The sequence below is a fragment of the Oncorhynchus keta genome, chromosome 13 (assembly GCF_023373465.1).
Source record: "Oncorhynchus keta strain PuntledgeMale-10-30-2019 chromosome 13, Oket_V2, whole genome shotgun sequence".
Classification (NCBI taxonomy): Eukaryota; Metazoa; Chordata; class Actinopteri; order Salmoniformes; family Salmonidae; genus Oncorhynchus; species Oncorhynchus keta.
The window spans coordinates 30,727,138-30,754,270 of NC_068433.1; the positions used below are offsets into that span (position 1 = coordinate 30,727,138).

Here is a 27,133-nt window from a genome sequence, read left to right on the forward strand (position 1 = left end):
CTGTCTGGTCCAGCAACGGTGGGTTTGTGCCCATAGGCGCCGTTGTTGCCGGTGATGTCTGGTGAGGACCTGCCTTACAACAGCCCTACAAGCCCTCAGTCCAGCCTCTCTCAGCCTATTGTGGACAGTCTGAGCACTGATGGAGGGATTATGCGTTCCTGGTGTAATTAGGGCAGTTGTTGTTGCCATCCTGTACCTGTCCCGCAGGTGTGATGTTCAAATGTACCGATCCTGACCAGGTGTTTTTACACGTGGTCTGCCACTGCAAGGATGATCAGCTGTCCGTCCTGTCTCCCTGTAGTGCTGTCTTAGGCGTCTCACAGTACGGACATTGCAATTTATTGCCCTGGCCACATCTGCAGTCCTCATGCCTCCTTACAGCATGCCTAAGGCACGTTCACGCAGATGAGCAGGGACACTGGGCATCTTTCTTTTGGTGTTTTTCAGAGTCAGTAGAAAGGCCTCTTTAGTGTCCTAAGTTTTCATAACTGTGACCTTAATTTGCCTACCGTCTGTAAGCTGTTAGTGTCTTAACGACCGTTCCACAGGTGCATGTTCATTAATTGTTTATGGTTCATTAAACAAACATGAGAAACAGTGTTAAAACCCTTTACAAAGAAGATCTGTGAAGTTTTTGGGATTTTTACTAATTATCTTTGAAAGACAGGGTCCAGAAAAAGGGTTGTTTCTTTTTTTGCTGAGTTTAGTTGGTGTGGACAACCTACCATCAATCATACCTTAACATTGTTGCATTGGATTCGATACAAAGTATCTAAGATGAGAAAAACATGTCTAGACTGTGGTTTCTCACTCTACTTACTGCAAGCCATCAACCACACCTGTGTAGTGTCAGGCGCTTTGCTACTTTCGGAACATCTCGGCCTTGAGGCTGCATGACTATCAGCAGGTGCAGGCAGTTCTCAGCCTGAGAACTAAAGCAGTACATCTCCATTACCCAATACTTTTCCATCATTGCGCATTGCAAGCATACAAAGGTTATCACATATATACAGTAATCATGGCATTGGTGTGGCCCCGCATACGACCCCCAGGGTAACCCCCAACAATCTTCTTGCCAATCTTCTTAAGATGTTTGTTGCTAGGCAACCAATATAGCTAGCTATCTAGCTAACAATGGCAATCATGTTAGCCTACTTCGTACTGAGATTACTGTTTTAAAACATGTTCTTGGGTTTACAATAATCAATTCTGAAACTGTCATGTGAATTTTGTGAGTGAATTAAACATGTTCAATTGATTTCAAGAGCTTTTTCTCTCACTGCTCTGAGTTTAAGACAGGGGTTTAGCTATGTTGGAATTAATAACATCTCCAATAACTGTATTTTAAAGAATCAAATGTATTAACTTTTTTTGCTTAAGGAGAAACATAAGATCTGGTTTTGTTTTTGAATCCGTATTTGAGATTTTAAGGTAAGAAAATGTATCTGGCAGAGTCATGCATAGGTGTAATAGGTGGCAGGGAAGTCAGGCGCAGGAGAGTCAAATGGAGTGTAAAATGGAGTCTTTTAATAAAGTCCACGGAGTATGCTCCATAACACTAAATGTACATAAACAAACAAACAAACATGGGTACAAGGACCCGACGCGCACCTATACAACAATCACACTACACTGACAATAAAACAATCTCTGACAAAGACATGAGGGGAAACAGAGGGTTAAATACACAACAGGTAATGAATGGGATTGAAAACAGGTGTGTGGGAAGACAAGACAAAACCAAGGGAAAATGAAAAAAGGATCAATGATGGCTAGAAGACTGGTGACGTCGAACGCCGAGCACCGCCCGAACAAGGAGAGGCAACGACTTCGGCAGAAGTCGTGACAGGCAGAATGGTCCATTTACAATTATTTTCACATTTCTTTGCTAAGAACATTTATATGTTCAGGTACGCTGGTTGAAAGTTACCCGTAAAATGTTTTTTTTTGCTTACATCACACTGCATTGAGAGTACCATAGCAGCAAGCACAATTGAAAGCTTGAAAAATACTTCTCTATCTGATACAATGTTGAGAACATTGTATTTACAGCTCAGTGTTTGTACTATCAGAACATTTAGACCAGGATTGCTGACAAGCGCATTGGTCTTGTTGAGGTGGTGTCACGGCTGTTGGAAGGAGAGGACCAAAGCGCAGCGTGGTACGTGTTCATACTTTTATTAGTTCAATTGAACACTGAATAGCAAAACAACAAAGAGAACAACCGAAACAGTTCATACCTTAACGTTGTTGCCACCGAAAACATCCCCATAGCATGATGCTGCCACCACCATTCTTCTCCAAAGGGATGACGCCAGGTTTGCTCCAGATGTGACGCTTGGCATTCAGGCCAAATAGTCCAATCTTGGTTTCATCAGACCAGAGAATCTTGTTTCTCATGGTCTGAGAGTCCATTTTGGCGAACTCCAAGTGAGCCTTTTACTGGGGAGTGGCTTCCATCTGGCCACTCTACCATAAAGGCCTGATTGGTGGAGTGCTGCAGATACGGTTGTCCTTCTGGAAGGTTCTCCCACCTCCACAGAGGAACTCTGGAGCTCTGTCAGAGTGACTATCGGGTTCTTGGTCACCTCCCTGACCAAGGCCCTTCCCCCCCAGTTGCTCAGTTTGACTGTGCGGCCAGCTCTAGGAAGAGTCTTGGTGGTTCCAAACTGCTTCCATTTAAGAATGATGGAGGCCACTGTGTTCTTGGGGACCTTCAATGCTGCAGAAATGTTTTGGTACACTTCCCCAGATCTGTAAAATATGGTGGTGGATTTTTTTAATGTTATGGGGCTATTTTGCTTCCACTGGTCTTGGGGCCCTTGATAAGGTCAATTGCATCACAAACTTGACCCGTACCAAGATATTTGAAACCCATTGAAAACCTGTGGACCCGACTGATCCTGCCGTTCAGGAGGCCATCTTACAGCAGGTGAGTCTCACCTGCTCTTCCTCTCAGCTATAATTTACTGCAGACTTGTCGGTCTTCTGCAGCGACCATTAAACGTACCTTTTAAAGCATCTTATGCACTTGGTCATGTTTATGACTGCCTATCACTGATGCTATAATGTGTTACGTAGCTTTATGAATGCATACATAAGGGGGCGAACAGTAAAGTGTTAGCCAGTGCTGGCTGCATAGTCGGTAGTCAGTACACAAAATGCTGTTTTATTCCTCAGATAAAGAAAGAGCTGAGTGGATGAAGATGTCAAACTGAGATGGCAGGAGCAGCCCGATGGAAAGATCTTCGACAAGCAAGAATAGAGCAAGAAGAAAGGAGGAACAAGTGAACCGAGTGTGAAGTTGGAACGGTAAATATTATTACAGGAGGCTATTTGGGACATTTCTGACAGACATTCCAATTTGCCAAAACCTAAAACTGGCCTTACCATAACCGACCCCTTAACCCTAACCTAACCAACAAATGTCAATGTTTCACCATTTATTCATTTATTTAACCTTTATTTTATGAGCCCTGAATGACATAAATGACAGAGAATACACACATCAATATAAATACGAAATGCGAACAGAAGGAAAGAAACTACACGGTCATAAAACAAATAACACATTCATCAGTACTAAGGTCCTAAAATCAGCTTTCTGAATTGCCACAGAGGCACCAAAACAACACATTTAAGAACATTTTGAAGATCGTTCCACAAATAAGGTGCATGAAAACTAAAAGCTGATTTACCTAACTCAGTAGAGAACAAATACATTCCCAGAGTGAAACCATCCCTAAGGCCAGGTGTGGTAACTCGTATGTCAAAGGTTCAGTAATGACGTTAGGTAAAGTGGGACTTTTTTGTAAAAGTGCTTTTATAAATGAAAACAAAGCAATGTATCAAAAAGGGACAAGCAACTTTCTGGTAGAGAATGCAGAGTGATGAGCATTACAGTTGTCGCACGTAACAAAGCGCAATGAGCTTTGATAAACGGCATCTAATGGCTTTAATGAAGTAGCAGCTGATTTCATATAGATGATGTCGCCGTAGTCTAGGATTAATCTGCTTTTTTAAATGGATTTTTTCAACCTTTATTTAACTAGGCAAGTCAGTTAAGAACAAATTCTTATTTTCAATGACGGCCTAGGAACAGTGGGTTAAACTGCCTGTTCTAGGGCAGAACGACAGATTTGTACCTTGTCAGCTCGGGGATTTGAACGTGAAACCTTTCGGTTACTAGTCCAACGCTCTAACCACTAGGCTACCCTGCCACCCCAGGTCCTCTATTTATCGAGAGGCAGGACCTATTTCTATAGAAGAAGCTCATTTTTATTCTCAGCTTCTTAACTAACTCATGAATATGCTTTTTAAAAGACAGCTTTTCAGCTATACAGATACTTAGAAGCAGGGACACAATCAATGTACCATCCAAAGTACATATGCTTAACACAGAGCTATGTTTATGTGCTCTAGAGAACTACATATACTTTTACCTGTATTCAATACTAATTTCAGGTCAATAAAGTTTTTCTGTAATACAATGAAGGCAGACTGTAGTTCAGACAGATCTTGGTCAACCATGCTTGGTCAACAATAGCATAAACAACAGTACTTTAGGCATACAAGTGCAAGTTACACTTTTTTTTACAGACAAGACAATTTTGTTAATGTAAACAGTAAAAAGTACAGGACCAAGAAACAACCCCTGTAGAACACCTTCCATGTTTTTGATGAAATGTACTTACTTTTCTTGTTATTTCTAAGTGTAAACAACTGTCTTAACATGACAAACGTGTGTTTGAATTTACATTCAATGTAACAGTCCCCACATGGAGAACATGTGTAATGTGTTAATTCATTGATTGATTAAATGAGATTTGATTGATTATATTTTTTCAATATGTTAATTCTTATTATGGTTTATATGCATTTTCTAACTCTTCTTACAATAATATTGTTCCTATTTCAAACAGCATTTATGGTATGAATACACAGTATAAAAATAAACAATTGTCTTACTCTTTAAACTACAGTTCATGTAATAACATTAACAAAGTTATACTATTGAAGTACGACACTTCTGAGTTTAAAATTATTCATTGGAAGTTGAGCATCATCAACTTAATAATTCCATGCTGTAATGTCATGTTCAATAGATAACATTGTACACTGAATTCAGCAACACTACTCATCCCTAACACAAAATCCAACAGTGGCCAGAAGTGATACAAAAAATAAAATAAAAATGTAAGGGTACGAAATATGTTTTAAAAATTGTTTTGCAGTATTTAAGTCCTGTTTCCAACATTAACTGGATACAAATCTATTAAGAAACATACTTTGAAGATCTGTCTGTCTTTTAACTAAACCTTTCATTCAAACACTTAAATAATATACATTAATACATCAATATGCACACGATGGACTAGACTGAATAGAAAGGAAGAAAGAAAGTTATTGGTCTTCAAACAGTCTTATTTTTCTGGAATACTACTGGAATACCACCTCAAACACACGCGCGCACACACACACACAAACAAGCGTCCTCCCCCCATCACTCAGTCTACACCCCCATGCTCACTCTCTATCTGTTGCTGCAGCATAAAGTGTGACAGTGAATTGATGTCAGTCACTGTAGGGTTACACTGCAGCACCAGAGTAACAATGCTGTCTTGTCCTGGGAACACCTGGGATAAGCTCTCCCTAAGTCTGGAGGTCTCTGCTGCACTCCTCTCCATATCCAGGCCAAGGCCCATCCCTGGAACAAGGTCCATTCCAGGGCTACCGTGTCCAGCCTGAGCCTGCCCCTTCCTTTTCCCTCTGCCGCGGGCCTGGCTGGACTCTGGCTCTACAGCTACACCAGGTGTTCTGTCCCTGAACTTCAGGACCTCTGTCTGGGCCCTGGGAGCTTGGGGGAAGGGGGTGGAGGCAGTGCCCGCAAATGAGTGACTGCCTGAGACAGGAGTCCTGAGAGAGAGAGAGACAGAGAGACAGAGAGACAGAGAAAGAGTATGAGCAACGTGTACATGTTTATGTGGGAGAAATCTAGTCAAAGAGTAAGGGGAAATGTGTATGTGTTACCTGTGCAGTGAGCGTAGGAAGTCATCCAGATGGGGTCCTTCTCGGCCCAGCGGGTCATCAGGCACCATGAAGTGATCACCTACAAACGTGTACTGGAGGAGTCTGGGTAATACAAAATCAGTATGACACTGAGACCTAATTTACAGCTTGTATTAGTCCTATCTGAACAGCTGTGATTAGGATGACATGCCGAACACGGGCCTCGCATTTACTTGCAATTAAATTGTTCATAAAATGCGTGCACTCTGGCCGCATTGTGTTCAGATCTAACTTTCCCTCCCATTTATACAGATAATTTGTGGTCACAATTAAATTGTATACAGTGTATAGCCTATAAGCCTACATAAGTGGTCACCAACCTTTAATGAGTGAAAATGCAAGCTGAGATCCAACACTCAGATTTTATTTGACATCAATTAAAAAACGTAAGCCTAGGCAACATTAACCTATTAAAACCAGTACTGTAGCAATGAGGTTGTTGCAGTAGTCTATAAGCCCAAAACATTTTTAAAAAAAACATTTGAGGTAGGCCATATGATCACACAAGTAATAGATCAGTTGTTGTATTACTTGTGAAGCACAGCTGAGGGAGCATACATTTAAATAATTCACTTATTATACTGGGCCAGCATCTGATGGCAGACAAAGGGAAGACAAAGGGTCTGCCTCAACATCCCTCCACTAACACTGACCAGAAAGCAGCAGTCTTCCAGATAATACCGAAACTCAAGTCGCACCGCATTATTTCTGCATAATGCACAAATTAATGTTGTTACTCCTATGAACAGAGAAAGTTAAGTATTTCTCGATGTTAAAAGACCCAAGCCGCTAATAATAACAACACAAGCCTATAGATACACTTTCCTTTTACTCATTCATACTTCTGCAGTGCTGGTTGTAGCGCGAGTAGAACACACATTTTATGGCTTATAAAAGTTGAGTAAAATTCTCATAGTGTGGAACTGAGAAAAAAATTGCTTTAATTCATACAACGTGACAGAATAACCGACCCTAAATGGAGACAACGGGAATGGACCATCCGACACCGCCGCAACTTCGGGCGGCTGCAACTGGGGCGGCAGGGTAGCCTAGTGGTTAGAGCGTTGGACTAGTAACCGAAAGGTTGCAAGATCGAGTCTCCGAGCTGACAAGGTAAAAATCTGTCGTTCTGCCCCTGAACAAGGCAGTTAACCCACTCTTCATAGGCCATAATTGAAAATAAGAATTTGTTCTTAACCAACTTGCAAGCTAAATAAAGGTAAAACAAAATTTAAAACTGGCCTGTCCGCCACCGCAACGTCGGGCAACTGCAACTGACCCGTCCGTCCGACAACGACGCAATTTCAGCAGCTGCAACTGGCCCTGACCGACACAACTTTGGCAGCTATAGGCCTTTCGTTGGCCAGCTGCCGGACGTGCGATTCCCATTTAGGGTCGGTTATTCTGTCTCGTTGTATAAATGATTGGAGAAAGGCGCAGGAATACCTAATATGGAGTTTTAATACTCCACCCAAAAATAAATGGCTTCGTTTTGGGACAAAGCCCAAAACATACACAAAAACACAGGGATGTAAACCCAAACAAAAGAGTGAGGTTAAACCTCTAATAAATACACGCGACTCGTAATAACAAGTGCACAATACACGCAGCACGAAAGTCGAAACAAAGCACAGGTACTCACAAGACGAACGGACATAGGAACAATAACCGACAAGACAATGGTGAACAGAGGGCACATATATATACAATTACTAATCAAGGGAATTGGAATCAGGTGTGCGTAATGACAGTTCAGTGACACCTAAAGGCCGGGGAGTACCGGGGGAATCCGTGACAGCTACATTACGTCAATGGAGTGCTATTCAACTTTTTCACGTTAACTGTTTTCCATCGTTCCCTTTGAGCGTCATCTTAGGCTATTTCGGAATGAACATGCCAATATTTGCTGACATCTTCACTGCAATATTGCAATAACTATTTACCTATTCCGGACTAAAGTGTGGGCATATATTCTGCACAGGTTTTATTGCATATTGTGATGAGTGAGAATGTGATCGTTGGAACAGGTTAAAGAGCAAACAATGCAATTATTACAACATAGGTTGACGATATATTACATCAAATCACGTTATCTACCATAGCTTTGATTGGACTGATCATGTCAACATCATATTTTCAGAATCTTAGCTAGCAAGCAGTCATCATCATGAATCAAGTTGACAATCCACTGGCAAATCCTTTTCAATCCTTGTCATTTGAAGAGAAATTGTAGATAAAACGTATCGATGCTCATCGGCCATTGGGCATAAACACTACACAGTTGGAAATCGCAACTGCTAGCGTTGCAAAGCAAACACTAGCCTGCTTTTCAGTGGAGAGGGTGTTTGGTCCATGTCTGGGTTTAAGGGTCTCTTTTACAAGCTTAAAAGGATCAACATTCACATGCAACACCATGGGCCAGATAAGGTTGAATATATTGGTCATGCTGTCAATCCAGCATGACTTCTGCCGCATTCAAAACAACTGGAAAATTGGAACTAGGAAATCTTAGACTTCAGTGAGTTCAAGAGAACTGGGAACTCGGATTATACCCTTTGAGTGGTCATCCAACATGGAATTCCTAGTCAGGAACTCTGGCCACTTTCTAGAGCTCCAACCTGAAGATCACTTACGTCATGATTCGACTGTGTTTTTTTCAGTTCCCAGTTGTCTTGAAAGCACCATAAATCCAGAGCATGCCAGACTGAAGACAAAGTTTGATGACAAAATTTGCCCACAAGAAGGGCTGCTGCGCCACCTTCCTGTTCAAGTGAGCACAGCAAAACAAAGTCCAGAAATGTCTTGTATGCTGCTGCATAAAGGATGTAATATGCCAGGGAGATATGTATACTGTGGCTAAGAAAGTAATACCAAATGTATGTTGTGTAGTAAGCTGTTAGTAGTCCATGTGCCTCACTCTAATAATTTGGTACCTTTCCCCCTCACAACGTAGCCTACTGTTCTGACTTGGTGGTGCACATGTAGCCTATTTTAGATAAATGTCCTCATCGAATATTGTAAGAGCGTTCATTGTCTTATATAACCCCTTTATTTATCCTATGGTTCTGACTTGGTGTACAGGGAGAGTACTGTAAGAGCGGCCCATGTTCTGAATTATGTCGCTGTACATTTGAGAACAAATTGTTATATTCACTACGCCCGTCTTAGCTCGCTCATTAATATCTTAATCTAAATTACGGATTGCCTCTTGTCCGCTCATCGTTCCCAGTTTGTACATCTGAAATGTCAGTAGAAACCACATTTGTTAAAGGAGGTCAGCCATATCAGCTATGTTTTTTAAAAAGGCAGTAAATGAGGCTGAATGAACTGCTTCGCTGCCAGGCTCCGCTGATAGCCAGGTGTAGCGGTGGTAAGGATCTGTTGGGACAGATTTATCTAGGTCCTAACAGTTTGTGGACACCTTTTGTCACCGTTTATAGTACAATTAATGTATTGTTTAGTGTTGTGTAGAGGCTTTGCTGGTATGCATCAAAACATTTTTGGAGGAGTTTGCCCCACAAAGATTTACATGCTAAAATCGCCACTGACTAGGCCTAGTCTACTTGTAGGCCTACGCCTACTGTTTCAAAAAGACCTACCTAAAGCAAAATATCAGAAATAAATTAGCCTATAGCTTACCGGATAATGCAAAGACACAATGTATGAAACTTGATGGGGAAAGTCTGAAGGGGAGAGAGAGACGGTTATAGTGCGATAGTGATGATGAAGACGAAATTGAAAACTCCAAACAAAAATGATATGCACCCGTCCTAAATAATGATCCGCCGTTGATACGTTTTAGTAAAACGGGTGGTTAAATGCCGACACCACATTTGAATTTGTGTGCAGTAGTACGCTCGCCCCTTGCTCTTTTGACATTCAATAGGTGGAACACTTAAAAGAACGCTTTATTTTAGACGGAGCACTGATGATGTTGCCCACTGAATGTGGTCAGGCTGGCCTAATTGCATTTTACACTGAGAAAATCTGCATTTAGACCTGGCATGAAGATGTGTTTTTTGATACGTGAATACAAATGTGCATACAGTCAGAAGATGTAAATAGGATCTGATGTCATAGAGATATGAGGCGAATATATCACTTTCAAATCAAAGGGGTGTTTGGTTTATACAAAAGGTTGACTTTAGTTGTCAAATCCACTAAGGGAGAATGAAAATGATATGGTTGCTGTCCTGTGCAATGCACACATCTATCCAAAAATCTATTTCTGAAAATGTTTCTGATTTCACTGGACAGTTGCTAATATACAGTCAGCTTATTGACAAAACATTATTTCATGCCCATTTTATCTCAACTGTTTCCTCTCCTCCATTCCTTTCTTTCTCTTGCTCTACCTTTTCTTGATGATGTCTCTCCATTCATGGGACTCATCCAGCAGGTCTCGAAAGTTGTCATTTGTCACGATCACGCCATCCGTTTTCTGGGCCAGCTGCAGCATGAACCTGCAGAGAAGAGAGGGATGAACGACGAGGGAAGAGGGCAATGGGGATGTCAATTCATCCATTTAGAGAATATTCCCTACTAAGCACAAACAAGCCTTATAATGTACATATATGAACTTAAACTGTAACAAAGCTGTTTATAAGCAGTTTTAAGGGAGTTTATAAAATATATTAATGTAAAGTTTAGAAGCTGTTAATAAGTGGCTATTAATATAAAGATTGTAAGCTGTTTATAAGCAATGCATATAGTTTAAAAGCTGTTTCCAACAGATCTGTAGTATGACAGAAGCGAGGATCCAACCTGTCATCGTATGAGTTTATCCTCTTCCCCTGGACCTCTCTGGAGGGGGTGTAGGAGAGGAGACCCAGGTTCTGGAGCTCAGTAAGGTAGTGCTGCTCTGAAAACAACACATACACATTTGCCACAATTAATCAATTCCTTAGGGATAATACTATACAGGCTTGGGGTCAATTCAGGAAGGGAATTAATTAATGGACAAACACATTAATGCCAAATCCATACAAAAAACTTCACTTCCTGAAGTGACTTGACAAAACTGGTGAAATGAAAGAGTTGGATGGATGTAAAAGTCTGGCCTTCCAGATGGAAGTGTTACCTTTGACCCGGGGGTCTCTCTTCTGCCTCCACTGGGGCAGTAAGGTGCTGATTTCGCGATGGCCGCGGTTCCAGAAGTGTTGCACGGCCAGGGCGATTCCTCGACACGAGAAGAAATTACCCAGACCGTGACTACAGAGGAGTGAGATAAAAACATTAAACACTGCTGTGTAGTATACTTGTTATTTGAATCATGAAAACAATAGCTGTTAGTTGGAGCATAGCATTACAACTAAAACAGTTGTGGAGTCATGTAATGCAGGGGCCACACAGGTATGTCACTTTGTTGTTTCTACACTGCTTTCTGTGAAAGCGTTTACTAAATAACTTAATGAATGAAGGAATAAACTCAACATTTTGCCTGCTCTTCTACATTTTCCATCGTATTGTTAATCTATTTGTCCTCTCACCTCTTTTAATCCCTCGTTCTCACCTCATGGCAACATTGCTCCCGTCGATGACCACCATCCTGAGCCCTGGGTCTCCTGGTTGGTCAGTCAGCTTGAGGTCAAATGGCGTCTGTAGTCCTTCCAGGAAGCGCTGCTGCCCGGTCACTAAAGACCCTGCTGCCATGGGCGGGAGACCCCATCTGTCAACAGCCGGGGCAGGGAGACCCTTTCTTTCTGGAACCTCTGTCGCTAGGGTAAGGAAACCCAGTTTCTCCTTCACTCTGGTTGCTGAGGATTTATTCACGGTGAGGGCGGAGTCTAAGGTGGTCTGGTGTGGCTGGGTCAGAGGGTAAACGAGTTGATGGGGAAATAAGGGAAGGTTGGTGGGTTGTGGAGGTAGTGTGATGGGGTAGGTGGGCTGGGGAGGCCCTCTGACTAAAGGGGGGCTGGCTCGACGTGGGGGGGGTGTCTGGCCGGGTTGCTGTCGTGTCTGTGTGGGGTTCTTCTGGAGACCATGGGTCGGGAACGGAACCTGGTTCATCACAGCATTCCACTGAGCCAGATCCGGTTCAACCCTAACTGGGCCATCAACGGTTCGGTTTGGCACTTTCACTCCTCCTACCTCATCAGTCTTCCTTTCACTCATTCCTTTGGCACTCTTCCTTTCTCCTCCTCGGTTTTCAGTAGTTGTGAATGGTTGTGCCGGTGCCTTCCTCTCTTTACCCCTCTCCTTCTCCGTTTCCTCTTTTCTGCACTTCTTTTTCCGTACCTCTGAGACAACCTCATTCACCTCTCTTGGTTCGTCACGTACCCTGTCCTGGGATTTGGATTCTGTCTCTCTGGTGCTCTCTCTCTGTAGCTCCAGGAGTAGCTGACGTATGGACAGTTCAGGTAACATACTGTATACTTTTGTTACCTTCTCCTCTGTGTACCCACAGTTGGCCGCAGCCCCCTTCAGCACCCCCAGTACAAAATCATCCTCGTTCCCCACCTCTCCTCCCTTACTGTTCCCTTCATTGCTCTCCCTGCCCCCCTCACCTCTCCCCCTGTCTACCTCTGTTGAATCCTTGGACAAATCATCAAACAATCCTGCACTCTCCCCCTCGTCCCTTCTCCTCTCTTTGCTCTTCTCTAGCCCTCACCCCTTCTCCCACGCCTCCCTCCATCGCCACTCTTTTATCTATACCGCTTCTCTTTCCTCTCACTTCTTCACCTCCGCTCTCCTCCCCCTCGCTTCCCCTCTCCTCCACCTCTCTATGCGCTAGCTCCACAAGGCTGTTCATGGCCAGTCTGGTCCGGTCCTGCTCTTGTTGCACCAGGTCCAGGATCTGGGAAGCTTCTCTGGGTCTGGGCTGGGCTAGGACCCTCAGTACCACGTCTTCCGCATAGCCCATAGCCGTGAAGAACTTCAGAAGCAGGCCAAACTCCTCCTTGCTCCCTACTGACAACATGTTCCCTTCTCCCTCCTCTGTCTCTATCTCCTCCTCCTCTTCCAGGTGTCCCTCCTCCTTTACCTCCTGTGGGGAATGCCCTTGTACCTCTTTTGCCCCCTCCGACCCCTCGGCTCGACCACGTATGTCTTCGTTTTGGGGGAAAGAGTGGAAGATGGGATCTCGGGGGGCTGCTTCGTTCCCAATCCCTATCCCTCCTTGTGTCCCATATCTGCTTCCCTCTGTAACTTTTACAGTTGCGGTAGTGAACGTCTGTTGAGAAAACAGTCCAATATTCTGTAGACCAGGGTCTTGGTTGTGGTAGGAATGTTTGGAAGGTTTGGTCGTTGATTTGGTCATTGACATCCCCTGTACTTCCTGTATGTCCCTTGCCTCTCCAGCTCTGGTCCCTATTCTGGTATCCATAAGTGTTAGTGCATCTAATTCGAATTGGCTGTCCCATAGTCTCTGTGTATCAGTGTCCATTAGACCCATTCTGTCTCTAGACCCCCCAAGACCAAGGTTCAAGCCCAGCCCTGGAATGGTGTTTGAGCCCAGCCCTGGACCAGGATTTAAACAACCATGACCTGGGTTTGAACCCCCATGACCCGGGTTCAAGCCCCCGGGACCAGGGTTAGATCCCAGCCCAGATTCCCTCACCAGATCCAGTAAAGTCTCCTTCACTGCTCCCGGTAGCACTAGCAGGTCCAGAGTGTGCCTGTCATCCCATCTCTCCACCAGAGACTTGAAGGCCCGACGAGAATCCAGGGTCTCGCCTGCTGCCCTGTCCCTAGGCTCGCTGAGTCGTCCCTGGGTGCCCTCGGAGCGCTGCACAAGGTCTGTGATCAGGGAGTAGGCCCTGACCACTGGTTCTGCCAGACCTGAGATGAGCAGGAAGCCTGGGGAAACCACCTGGAGGAAGGAATGTGCATTTCCTTCTTTCATTATCCATCTATACATTTGATTGTGTGTGTGTGTGTGTGTGTGTGTGTGTGTGTGTGTGTGTGTGTGTGTGTGTGTGTGTGTGTGTGTGTGTGTGTGTGTGTGTGTGTGTGTGTGTGTGTGTGTGTGTGTGTGTGTGTGTGTGAATACACTTGTCTGTATGCCTGCATTTGAGTATGCGCCTGGAAGCGAGCATGTGTATGCTTACCACTATGCGAGCAGAGGTGTTTCTGATCAGGCAGTCCATGAACAGCCCCCGTGCTCCACAGAACACACAGTGAAGGACCCCTGGATACGGAACTTCCTGCGGGGCCTCCTGGTTCACAACTCCCTTAACAAACAACTGGAGGACAGAAGGGACGTAAGCAACTTCCACACAGACCATCCGCTGGCATGGTGCGGTGCTATATTAACACACTACCCCTCTGTCAAGAGGGGGAGGGGGGGTGTTGTTAGCGATGGGTGGAAACTCAGGACACTAGACAACAAGGACTGAGATAACCAATGTTAAGTCTGGAACAGTATTGGTACAGGGCAACCCCAAACAGTTCAGCTGGACCTACACCGAATCAAAGAGGGAGCGCAGCAGGAGAAGTTCTCTCTTGAGAAAGACTCCCCCACCCCGAGCGAGTCACATTTACATTTACATTTAAGTAATTCATTATACAACCCCACAGACTAGCAACCCAAGCAGAAAGTCAACCTCCCAGCACAGATCACTACAACCTCACTAAAATGAAGGATAAATTCACCCAGCTGGAGGTAAGGCAGGTGGAGCTGAGAACAGCAAGTGAACACACTCCAGTCAACACAGACACAGACAACAGTCTAGCACAAAAACACCCCCTCAGCCAGACCTGAAGAGCTGGAGGGGGAGAGAGACATATCAGAACTCTGGATTGTGGTGTGACAACTTCAACAGGAGACAGAGCAGGAGCAGAAGAAGAAGGCCCAGCGGCAGGAGAAGAACAGAGCACTAGAGGAGAAGGTGGAGGGAGAAGGTGAGAAAGATGACGTGTGAGAGAGAACAACCCATTAGAGCTGGCCTCCCCTGAAGAGAAGCGAGCAGAACAGCCCACCTCAGATCCTAACCATAGCCTCGACATCACAGCAGGACAGATATATGAAGAACCCCAAGCCCAGGGGATCCCACCCCATAGCACCCCCCCATAGCCCTACTGAAAAAAAACCTACACCCACTGAGGACATACATAAGCCACAGATTGTACTTCTTATGGACTCAAACAGGAAATATATAGAAGAAAATCTACTTTTTCCCAAACACAGTCTCTAAACTCTGGTGTCCAAACACCCCATGCCCACATAGGCCCCTTCAGATCAGACCTATGGCCCTCCTGCCTACCCCATGGCCCCCACTCTCGCAAAGAGGAACTCCACATGAAAGTCACACATATGCCCAGGCCGTGAGCAGGTGAACAGGCCCATCCCCCACTCCTACACAAGCTCAAGCCAATGGCATGTACCAGATGATAAGCAGGCTCTGCTCACACTTACTGGTCTGAGGCCGAACCACACGACAAACAACACTGGACACTTTATGGAACACAAAGCCTTCACTATCTAATCATGGACTATCCAAGGCCTGAGGTCATCTGCCTTTGGCCTAAAGACCAGGAACCTGGACTTCATCAAAGAAATCAGAAATACAGACATTGTCATCCTGGTTGCCCTCTAGATCACAGAGAGCGGGAAGTCCCTTCCACCAAACAAACCGATAGTAAAACAGGGAAGGGACTCAGGGGGTATTCTTATTTGGTATAGAGCAGACCTAAGTCATTTTTAAATTAATCAACACAGAAACATTTTGCTCGAAATTTTAAAAGGAAATGATCTCATCAGAGAAAAATGTCCTCCTGTGTGCTACCTATATCCCCCCACTAGAATACCCATATTTGAATGAAAACAGCTTCTCCATCCTGGAGGGGGAAATCAATAATTTCCAGGCCAAGAGACATGTACTCGTCTGTGGCGACCTAAATGCCAGAACTGGACAGGAACCGGACACCCTCAGCACACAGGGGAACAAACACCTACCTGGAGGTGACAGCATTCCCTCCCCCATATGCCCCCCTAGGCACAACTATGACAACATAACCAACAAAAACGGGTCACAACTCCTGCAGATCTGTCGCACGCTGGGTATGTACATAGTCATTGGTAGGGTTCAAGGGGACTCCTACAGTAGGTACACCTACAGCTCATCTCTTGGCAGTAGTACTGTAGACTACTTTATCACTGACCTCAACCCAGAGTCTCTCAGAGCGTTCAGTCAGCCCACTGACACCCCTATCAGACCATAGCAAAATCACAGTCTAGTTGAACAGAGCAATACTCAATCATGAGGCATCAAAGCCAAAGGAACTGAGTAACATTAAGAAATGCTATAGATGGAAGGAATGCAGTTTGGAAATCGTACCAAAAAACAATTAGGCAACAACAAATGCAATCCCTTTTAGACAATTTCCTGGGTAAAACGTTCCACTGTAATAGTGAAGGTGTAAACTTGGCAGTAGAAAATCTTAACAGTATATTTGACCTCTCAGCTTCCCTATCAAATCTAAAAATCTCAAATAGAAAACCGAAGAAAATGAACAACAATGACAAATGGTTTGATGAAGAATGCAGAAATCTAAGAAAGAAATTGAGAAACCTGTCCAACCAAAAACATAGAGACCTGGAAAACCTGAGTCTACGCCTTCACTATGGTGAATCACTAAAACAATACAGAAATACACTACGGAAAAGAAGGAACATCACGTCAGAAATCAGCTCAATGTAATTGAAGAATCCATATACTCTAACCACTTCTGGGAAAATTGGAAAACAATAAACAAACAACAACACAAATAATTATCTATCCAAAATGGAGATGTATGGGTAAACCACTTGTCCAATCTTTTTGGCTCTATAACAAAGAATAAAGAGCAAAAACATATACATGATCAAATACAAATCTTAGAATCAACTATTAAAGATTACCAGAACCCACGGGAGTCTCCAATTTCCTTGAATGAGCTACAGGACAAAATAATAACACTCCAACCCAAAAAGGCCTGTGGTGTTGATGGTATCCTTAATGAAATGATCAAATATACAGACAACAAATTCCAAATGGCTATACTAAAACTCTTTAACATCATCCTTAGCTCTGGCATCTTCCCCAATATTTGGAACCAAGGACTGATCACCCCAATCCACAAAAGTGGAGACATATTTGACCCCAATAACTACCGTGGGATATGCGTCAACAGTAACCTTGGGAAAATCCTCTGCATTATCATTAATCATCGTACATTTCCTCAATGAAAACAATGTACTGAGCAAATGTCAAATTGGCTTTTTACCAAATTACCGTACAACAGACCATGTATTCACCCTGCACACCCTAATTGACAACCAAACAAACCAAAACAAAGGCAAAGTCTTCACATGCTTTGTTGATTTCAAAAAAGCATTCGACTCAATTTGGCATGAGGGTCTGCTATACAAATTGATGGAAAGTGGTGTTGGCGGTAAAACATACGTCATTATAAAATCCATGTACACAAACAACAAGTGTGTGTGGTTAAAATTGACAAAAAAACACACGTTTCTTCACACAGGGCTGTGGGGTGAGACAGGGATGCAGCTTAAGCCCCACCCTCTTCAACATATATATCAACGAACTGGCGCGGGCACTAGAAAGGTCTGCAGCACCCGGCCTCACCCTACTAGAATCTGAAGTCAAATGTCTACTGTTTGCTGATGATCTGGTGCTTCTTCACCAACCAAGGAGGGCCTACAGCAGCACCTAGATCTTCTGCACAGATTCTGCCAGACCTGGGCCCTGACAGTAAATCTCAGTAAGACCAAAATAATGGTGTTCCAAAAAAGGTCCAGTTGCCGGGAACACAAATACAAATTCTATCTAGACACCGTTGCCCTAGAGCACACAAACTATACTTACCTTGGCCTAAACATCAGCGCCACAGGTAACTTCCACAAAGCTGTGAACGATCTGAGAGATAAGGCAAGATAGGGCATTCTATGCCATCAAAAGGAACATAAAATTCAACATACCAATTAGGATCTGGCTAAAAATACTTGAATCAGTCATAGAGCCCATTTCCCTTTATGGTTGTGAGGTCTGGGGTCCGCTCACCAACCGAGACTTCACAAAATGGGACAAACACCAAATTGAGACTCTGCAAAAATATCCTCTGTGTACAACGTAAAACACCAAATAATGCATGCAGAGCAGAATTAGGCCGATACCCACAAATGATCAAAATCCAGAAAAGAGATGTTAAATTCTACAACCACCTAAAAGAAAGCGATTCCCAAACCTTCCGTAACAAAGCCATCATCTACAGAGAGATGAACCTGGAGAAGAGTCCCCTAAGCAAGCTGGTCATGGGGCTCTGTTCACAAACACAAACAAACCCCACAGAGCCCCAGGACAGCAGCACAATTAGACCCAACCAAATCATGAGAAAACAAAAAGATAATTACTTGACACATTGGAAAGAATTAACAAACAAAAAACAGAGCAAACTAGAATGATATTTGGCCCTAAACAGAGAGTACAGTGGCAGAATACCTGACCACTGTGACTGACCCAAACTTAAGGAAAGCTTTGACTATGTACAGACTCAGTGAGCATAGCCTTGCTATTGAGAAAGGTTGCCATAGGCAGACCTGGCTCTCAAGAGAAGACAGGCTATGTGCACACTGCCCACAAAATGAGGTGGAAACTGAGCTGCACTTCCTAACCTTATGCATGACTATATTAGACACACATTTCCCTCAGATTACATAGACCGACAAAGAATTCAAAAACAGACCCGATTTTGATAAACTCACATTTTTATTGGGTGAAATACCACAGTGTGCCATCACAGCAGCAAGATGTGTGACCTGTTGCCACAAGAAAAGGGCAACCAGTGAAGAACAAACACTGTTGTAAATAAAACCCATATGTATGTTTATTTATTTTCCCTTTTGTACTTTAACTATGTAATGTGTAATGTGTAATGTTCACTGTAAAAAAAAATATACAGTGTGGCAAAAAAGTATTTAGTCAGCCACCAATTGTGCAAGTTCTCCCACTTAAAAAGATGAGAGAGGCCTGTAATTTTCATCATAGGTACACCTCAACTATGACAGACAAAATGAGATAAAAAAAAATCCAGAAAATCACATTGTAGGATTTTAAATTAATGAATTTGCTAATTATGGTGGAAAATAAGTATTTGGTCAATAACAAAAGTTTATCTCAATACTATATACCCTTTGTTGGCAATGACAGAGGTCAAACGTTTTCTGTAAGTCTTCACAAGGTTTTCACACACTGTTGCTGGTATTTTGGCCCATTCCTCCATGCAGATCTCCTCTAGAGTAGTGATGTTTTGGGGCTGTTGCTGGGGCTGTTGCTGGGCAACACAGACTTTCAACTCCCTCCAAAGATTTTCTATGGGGTTGAGATCTGGAGACTGGCTAGGCCACTCCAGGACCTTGAAATGCTTCTTACGAAGCCACTCCTTAGTTGCCCGGGCGGTGTGTTTGGGATCATTGTCATGCTGAAAGACCCAGCCACGTTTCATCTTCAATGCCCTTGCTGATGGAAGGAGGTTTTCACACAAAATCTCACGATACATGGCCCCATTCATTCTTTCCTTTACACGGATCAGTCGTCCTGGTCCCTTTGCAGAAAAACAGCCCCAAAGCATGATGTTTCCACCCCCATGCTTAACAGTAGGTATGGTGTTATTTGGATGAAACTCAGCATTCTTTGTCCTCCAAACACGATGAGTTGAGTTTTTACCAAAAAGTTCTATTTTTGTTTCATCTGACCATATGACATTCTCCCAATCTTCTTCTGGATCATCCAAATGCTCTCTAGCAAACTTTAGACGGGCCTGGACATGTACTGGCTTAAGCAGGGGGACACGTCTGGCACTGCAGCATTTGAGTCCCTGGCGGTGTAGTGTGTTACTGATGGTAGGCTTTGTTACTTTGGTCCCAGCTCTCTGCAGGTCATTCACTAGGTCCCCCCGTGTGGTTCTGGGATTTTTGCTCACTGTTCTTGTGATCATTTTGACCCCACGGGGTGAGATCTTGCGTGGAGCCCCAGATCGAGGGAGATTATCAGTGGTCTTGTATGTCTTCCATTTCCTAATAATTGCTCCTACAGTTGATTTCTTCAAACCAAGCTGCTTACCTATAGCCTATCCAGTCTTCCCAGCCTGGTGCAGGTCTACAATTTTGTTTCTGGTGTCCTTTGACAGCTCTTTGGTCTTGGCCATAGTGGAGTTTGGAGTGTGACTGTTTGAGGTTGTGGACAGGTGTCTTTTATACTGATAACAAGTTCAAACAGGTGCCATTAATACAGGTAACGAGTGGAGAACAGAGGAGCCTCTTAAAGAAGAAGTTACAGGTCTGTGAGAGCCAGAAATCTTGCTTGTTTGTAGGTGACCAAATACTTATTTTCCACCATAATTTGCAAATAAATTCATAAAAAATCCTACAATGTGATTTTCTGGATTTTCTTTCTCATTTTGTCTGTCATAGTTGAAGTGTACCTATGATGAAAATTACAGGCCTCTCTCATCTTTTTAAATGAGAGAACTTGCACAATTGGTGGCTGACTAAATACTTTTTTGCCCCACTGTATAGTTTATTTCACTTTTGTTTAATATATATTTCACTTGCGGTGGCAATGAAAACATGTTTCCCATGCCAATAAAGTCCCTTAAATTGTATTGAAATTGAGAGCGAGAGAGATAGAACGAGCGAGATAGGTTGGGATAATGGTGGGGGGCAGATTGAGAGAGAGAGTGAGACACAGAGAGAGAAAGAGAAAGACAGAGAGTGAGAGACAGACTATATATATAGAGAGACACAGAGAGAGAGAGAGAGAGAGAGAGAGAGAAAGACAGAGAGAAAGACAGAGAGAGAGAGAGAGAGAGAGAAAGACAGAGAGAGAGAGAGAGGTACTTGGGTCCTATATAATGTTATAACGTAGGGTTTGGAGTTTTCCCCGGTCAGATGACGTGATCAGAAAACCCCCAGGTCCCTTATGACACATATAGTGAAATTACCACCTAGTGTTAATGCAAAAGACTAAAAGGTTCATCTCAACCATAAAACATGTTAACATAAGGGCATTTCCATCTAAAAGGACCCATGAGCACCAACATCTGAAGTTCATAGGAGCATAACAAAATGGGTGTCAAATGAAAGTTAAGGGTCTATATGTTATTTAAAAACTTTTTTCAAACTTTTTCCATTCTAAAAATGTGGAATAAGCAAAGGCTTTGATTTCTGGTCAAACATGGAAAAGAGGTCTTAGACAACACATGTCTTAAGAGGTATTAGAAAAACAAGTAATGACCCTTGCCAACTAATATCTACACTTACATTTGGTTTTGGAGAAATGATTTGCCTTCTCTAAGTTTAAGAAACATTTCCTTGTGCCTTGTAATTCCGTTACCAAAAACCCACATATCTTAAAGATATTTTCTCATTTATCTCCCTCATGTGGAGGGAGGAAAATGTATGCTCACAGAAGTAACAAATAAAGGTTGACCTACAAATTAGTTATAGTGTTGTTACTGACAAGAAGTTTGTTTATGAATTATTAAATGAATGAAACTCATAATTATGATAATTAATCAGTAACAGAATTACTATAATTGAATTGGCTTCAATAGCAGTCAAACACCACAGTTGGGTCACTTGCTACTGTCCTCCCTTCCACTGGCATACTATTATGTTCAGCTCATAACAGTTTTATTCTCTTTCTGTCGTTTGGTGGTCAACGCAAGACTGTGACTGTCTTGAAAACCTCTCCCTCTCACTCTCTCCAGTTAATGTCACCTCTACCGGCTCTTACTGACACCTACCACCGACCCTATTTCGATTTACTGTAACAAACATCCTCACCCACTGAGCACCGACCAACACTGGACGTCAAATGTACGTTAAAAAGTTGTTGAAATTTGGTCCTGGCTGGAACAGATCTGAACCACTCATAGACGACTATGTTGTACAAGTTTGGACAACACAGTACAGTAGATCTCAGTAGAGAACAGTACAGTAAAGACTTGTATAGTAGAGTAAAGCACAGTACTGTAAAGTAGAGTTCAGTACAGTACAGTAGGGCACACTAAAGTAGAGCACAGTCTAATATACTGTACTGAACATATCTACTGTGCTGTGCTCTACTGTATTGTACTGTACTCTACTGTGCTCTACTGTATTATACTGTACTCTGCTGTACTGTGCTGTCCAAAGTTGTGAAACATAGACGTCTATGATTGTTTCAGATTTGGTCTGCTCCGGACCAACCAAATGTGTTATTGTTTGGGGGCGGAGCTCATTAAAATAATAGCCAGATGTGTAGAATAATACCCATATATGCAAAAGAAGGATATTGCATATTTCTACCTTTGTTTACCTATTCAGGATACATCACCATGAAGAGAATGATATTTATATCCATAGTTATGCATTTCTGTATCGTACAGAGCGGGGACCCATAATGTAATTCCATTACCAGATGTAAATCCACTTCACCTACTGTTGTTCAACAACAATATTCGGGGGGGGTCGTCGCATAAAAAACTGAGGGAGATTTGACCGTAATTCTGTTACCAAACTTTGGTATCAGCACGGTTCTTCCAGTAAACGTTTTTTATTTTTATTTTTTAAATATCTGTGTAAATTGGTGTAAATAAAGTGTACATCTGTGTAAATAAAGTCAAAGCGTAATTCTGTTACCATTAAATTGCCCATAGCATTAAAACTAAGAGTTCAGAATAATAATAATAAAAATAATAATTATACGAGTAATTTCTTACTTTGGCAGCCACAACGTCGTTCCTTCCTCCTCTTAGTTTAAGCCAGATCTGTCCATCATGTGGCAACACAGCATCCTCCTCTCTCCCGATAATAAAGGACACCCCAAAAATCCTCTCCAGGGAGGGGTGGAAGGACAGTAGGGCTCCGCGTAGTGCGCCGGAACACGCAAACTCATCCTCCACCCGGTCCTCTCCTCCTCTATCACTCCATCCTTCTCTCTCTCTTCCAGACATTGGAGAGAGATGGCTCAGGGCAGAGGCCATGGGAATGGGGGTTGTGTCAGAACTCACTGAGAGGGTGGGAGAGAGAGATAGAGACAAAGAGACAGACAGAGGGATATGGAAAGAGAGAGAGAGAGACACACAGAGAAATAAATGGTCTGTCAATTTATTCTATTTCCATATTCTATTTCCAATAAAATATTAATAATTTAACATGCCCATGTCAGGCAATGATCTGCTATAGATGTATAGAGAGAAATAGTCATGTTTTTTTTTTTGTAGGCACTAACTCCGCCATGGCTTGTTGGACAAAGTCTATGGGGGAAATGAATGGCGTTTTTTTTGGATAAACGCTGAAAATAAGGACTGTGGTAAACACAGGCTTTGGAGATCTTATACGTTTTGTTCTAGGAGATCATCTTCATCAGCTAACGTCCCTTTTTGTGAATTTTGAAGAATTTATGTAATAAAAATAATCACATAAAGGCTTAATAATTCAAAGGTCATGTTAGCTGATTGCTATTATTTCATAGACCAAAACGTATAACATCTCCTACGCCCGTGTTAACCTTCTTTTCGGCGTTTATTCCAAAACTCTTTCCCCGTTCATTTTTATCATAGAGATGGTTGAACGAACGAGGTAACTCATTTCCGGGTTTTAGGACTACAAGCTGGCGAACTCTATGGGTCGAGCGAGATTTGGAAGGTTTGCCTCGCGAGGACTTCTTAGTAGGAATAATAACAGGAATTGACAAACATTCTCTAAACCCAATCTCGTCTACAGCTAACAATAGTTTTATTTAATTTACAAAGTTAAATGTAGACTTTACGTTTAAATAATATTATGAACAAACTCAACAATTCTCTAAACGCATTCCTCCTTCTCCCAAAGTCGCTCTCTTTCACTGTGGCTCAAAATGTAGATTTCTAATAGGTTATTGGAATAATTTGATGCTGCCTTCTGAGAATTTAAAATAATACAGTACAAAATTCATAAATACCGTAAGATCAAAAAACGATGTGCCAGACCGACAGTAGCCGTTGGTAAAATAAAACGAGATAAAGTGTCAATTGAACAACATTTGAGTTTCTGTCTGAACTTGTGTGGTCTTCAAAAACGAAACAATAGACACAACAACGTAAATGCTAGAGTATCTGCGACATTCATAAAGCCAACTCAACTCCTATCTCTTGCCAGTCACATGCACGACTTCAATTTGTTATTATCGGTAATACCGTAAACCGACAGTTAAGTTAAGTTGCATATTCATTATTGATTCAATATCGTTGGTGCTTTAGAATTAGGACTAACGGTTTTACATAAATATGACATTCAAAGGTACTGAATACTTGTAAAACAAGCACATTAAACCCGACCTCTCGGTGAAGGGTGACACCAGGAAACAAAAATGCGCAGATACACCAGGCTGTACGATCAAAACACAGAGAGTGAATCAAAGAGATAAGGGGAATTCCATTTACGTCATGCACGACATAGAACACTTCCCTTTCCATAGATAAGTAGGTGGTTCCGCTGTAAACTAGAATTAACTTCACCCTGTAATTCTTTGCAACAAATAATAGAATCTAGCATTTCGTGACAGTAATTGTCAGTTGAAGAATCCAAGCCTAAAACCATCATATTAACAATAACCCTTCTTTTTCGTTATTTATATAAATTATAATTGGATTGGGGCAGGGGCAGGGGCAGGGGTCGGGGTAGGGGAGAGAAAAAAACATTGGATATTTATATATGGGGACCTTTCTGCGTGGAGAGTTACCAGTGCTGCTTTGTAAGCAGTTCCCTCATGATATGCTCTTATTTATTTAGTTGTGGGGGTTTGGAGTCAGACACATGCTCTGCTGTAAAACATACAGTATAGTTTGAGTGAAGTTGGGTTTCTCTCCCTCTCTGTTCCTCTCTACCAGTTGTGGTGGATATCAAGTGATCTGGAGCAGTGCTTGCAATTAGTTGTTCAGTTCTGTTTTCTATTAGTTTACAATTCTAACCTTGGCTAAAAGGGAATGGGAAAAATATAAAATAAGGAACATGGCATTCTCTCGCCCTAGGCTCGCAGGCCTGCTCCTGCCCATGTCAAAGGCCTGCTCATGACCACAGCAAGTTACATAGTGCTGGGTGCGGCCCAGAGATTGGTTCTTGCCACCTGGTCTCAGAGCATTTTATTATTCTGTACGTAAATCCGAAACACTCCATTTAGTATGAAATGTTACGTTTGTATGGTATGTATTCATTTGTGGATGTCCATCCCCCATTTCGTATGATATGCTACAAATTACAATTTATATTATATGTTACAAATTTGTAAAACGTACAATATGTTACAATTTCTAGCTAGGTGGCTAGGTGACTAACGTTAGCTAGGTTAGGGGTTAGGGTTAAGGTTAGGCTTATGTTTAGGAGTTAGGTTTAAGGTTAGGGTTAGGGGAAGGGTTAGCTAAAAGGGTTAGAGGAAAGGTTAGCCAACATTAGCTAACTACTTAATAGTAAGTAGTTGAAAAGTCACTAATTAGTTAAAGTTGTCTGTGAGGAGATTCGAACTCACAACCTTTGGGTTAGGAGTTATGTTTAAGGTTAGGGGAAGGGTTAGCTAAAAGGGTTAAGGTCAGGGTTAGAGGAAGGGTTAGCTAACATGCTAAGTAGTTGCAAAAGTAGTAAGTAGTTGAAAAGTTGCTAATTAGCTGAAGTTTTCTCTGATGAGATTTGAACTCTCAAGCTTTGGGTTCCTAGACATTTGAGTTATATGCCTACTCACCCATCCCGACCAACTACACTACTTTCATTTTTGCCTTAAGTAACCATTTCTTTTTTGTAACCATATAAAACGTAACATATTATACTAATTTAGTTGTGTCGTTTACGTTTACTATGTTACATCTAGTCTATGAGAGCAGGCTGCCACTGGTGGGGGGAGAGTGTTGGAGAGATTTTTCAAATGCTGTGAGGTAATATCATACTTTTTTTTAAACGGACTTCGTTGACTTACTGTGTGAGGTGAAGAAAAAAATAACTGAGAAACTCAGCTTATTAGTGGTGGTGGCTTAAGACAATAACAAATCAGACATCCAGTTAGCATATTTGTGCTCAGGATCACGCCTTCCATCAACATTAAGAGGACAGAGAAACCAGACACATGCTCATTGATCACATGGAGCGCTCCTTACAAAATACGATGAAAAAATTGAAAACACTAGTAAATGATGGTATGAAATAAACCAAAACTTGTTTCCCAGAAGTGTAGCAGGTTGTGAACTCCGCAAACAAGTAAAGAGGAAAAAGTAGTGTGCAGGGTGTGAAGGAGATCGCAGGTGGAGAGCTACGAAATATGTCTCGAGCCAGATGTCTTGCTTTAGCGTTTCTGATTTATTGTACAATTCAAATGTGGAGATTATCCCAAACTCCTGTTACACCTGCACCAAAACATGGATGTTATAGTGTTAACTTTGGACATATCCAGTGCTTGACTTGAACTGAAATAGGTGCCTGTACTCATTTTGGGTGCTGGTACTGTTCATATTTATGTGAAGCAGCTCCACAATAGGTTTGAGCTAATATTCTATAAGAAGAACAGGAACTCAAGCAGTAGAAAATTGAATGTGCAGGCACTCAGCTCTGGTGAGCTCATGCCCAAGTCAAGCGCTCTGATTGAAAACTTTTACCATAGCAAAGGTTTCACAAATGACTTGTTTTAGCTGTGTATGGTAACAGAGAACAACGTTTCCAATCTGCTATGCTTAATGAGCTCAAACAAAGCAACTGGTTTGGTTAATCTTCCTGCAAGATTCATAAAGGATAGTACCTGTGTCACTGCTAAAACAATAACGCATAATATTGTAAACCTTTCTATTAGTAGTGGTAAATTCCCCCAATAATCTCAAAACAGCCAGGGTGGATCCGCTCCACAAGAAAAGCAGTAAAACAGATGTAGGAAACTAAAGGCCTGTATCAATCCTCCGCACAAACTTTAAAAAACTAACTTCAATCTGGTTTTAGAACAGCTCATTCCACTGATACTGGCCATATCCACCTTTTTAACCACATCAAGCAGGAAAGTGAGAATGGGAAGTACAGTATACAAGTTGGGCCATGTTAGACTTGCAAAAAGATTTTGACACTGGACAA

The 27,133-nt window shown here is 42.4% G+C and overlaps 1 protein-coding gene across 1 annotated transcript; it reads right to left on the minus strand.

The window, feature by feature from the left end:
• Positions 1–1,505: 1,505 nt before the first annotated feature.
• On the minus strand, positions 1,506–24,134 carry LOC118392174 (NEDD4-binding protein 1-like). Its single transcript, XM_035783878.2, is given in 10 exon segments — positions 1,506–5,916; positions 6,031–6,132; positions 10,425–10,532; positions 10,834–10,930; positions 11,150–11,280; positions 11,582–12,636; positions 12,638–13,879; positions 14,118–14,252; positions 22,771–23,060; positions 23,994–24,134. Coding segments are annotated over 9 exon segments (3,543 nt in total). The 5' UTR covers positions 23,035–23,060; positions 23,994–24,134; the 3' UTR covers positions 1,506–5,507.
• Between the last annotated feature and the right edge of the window lie 2,999 nt (positions 24,135–27,133).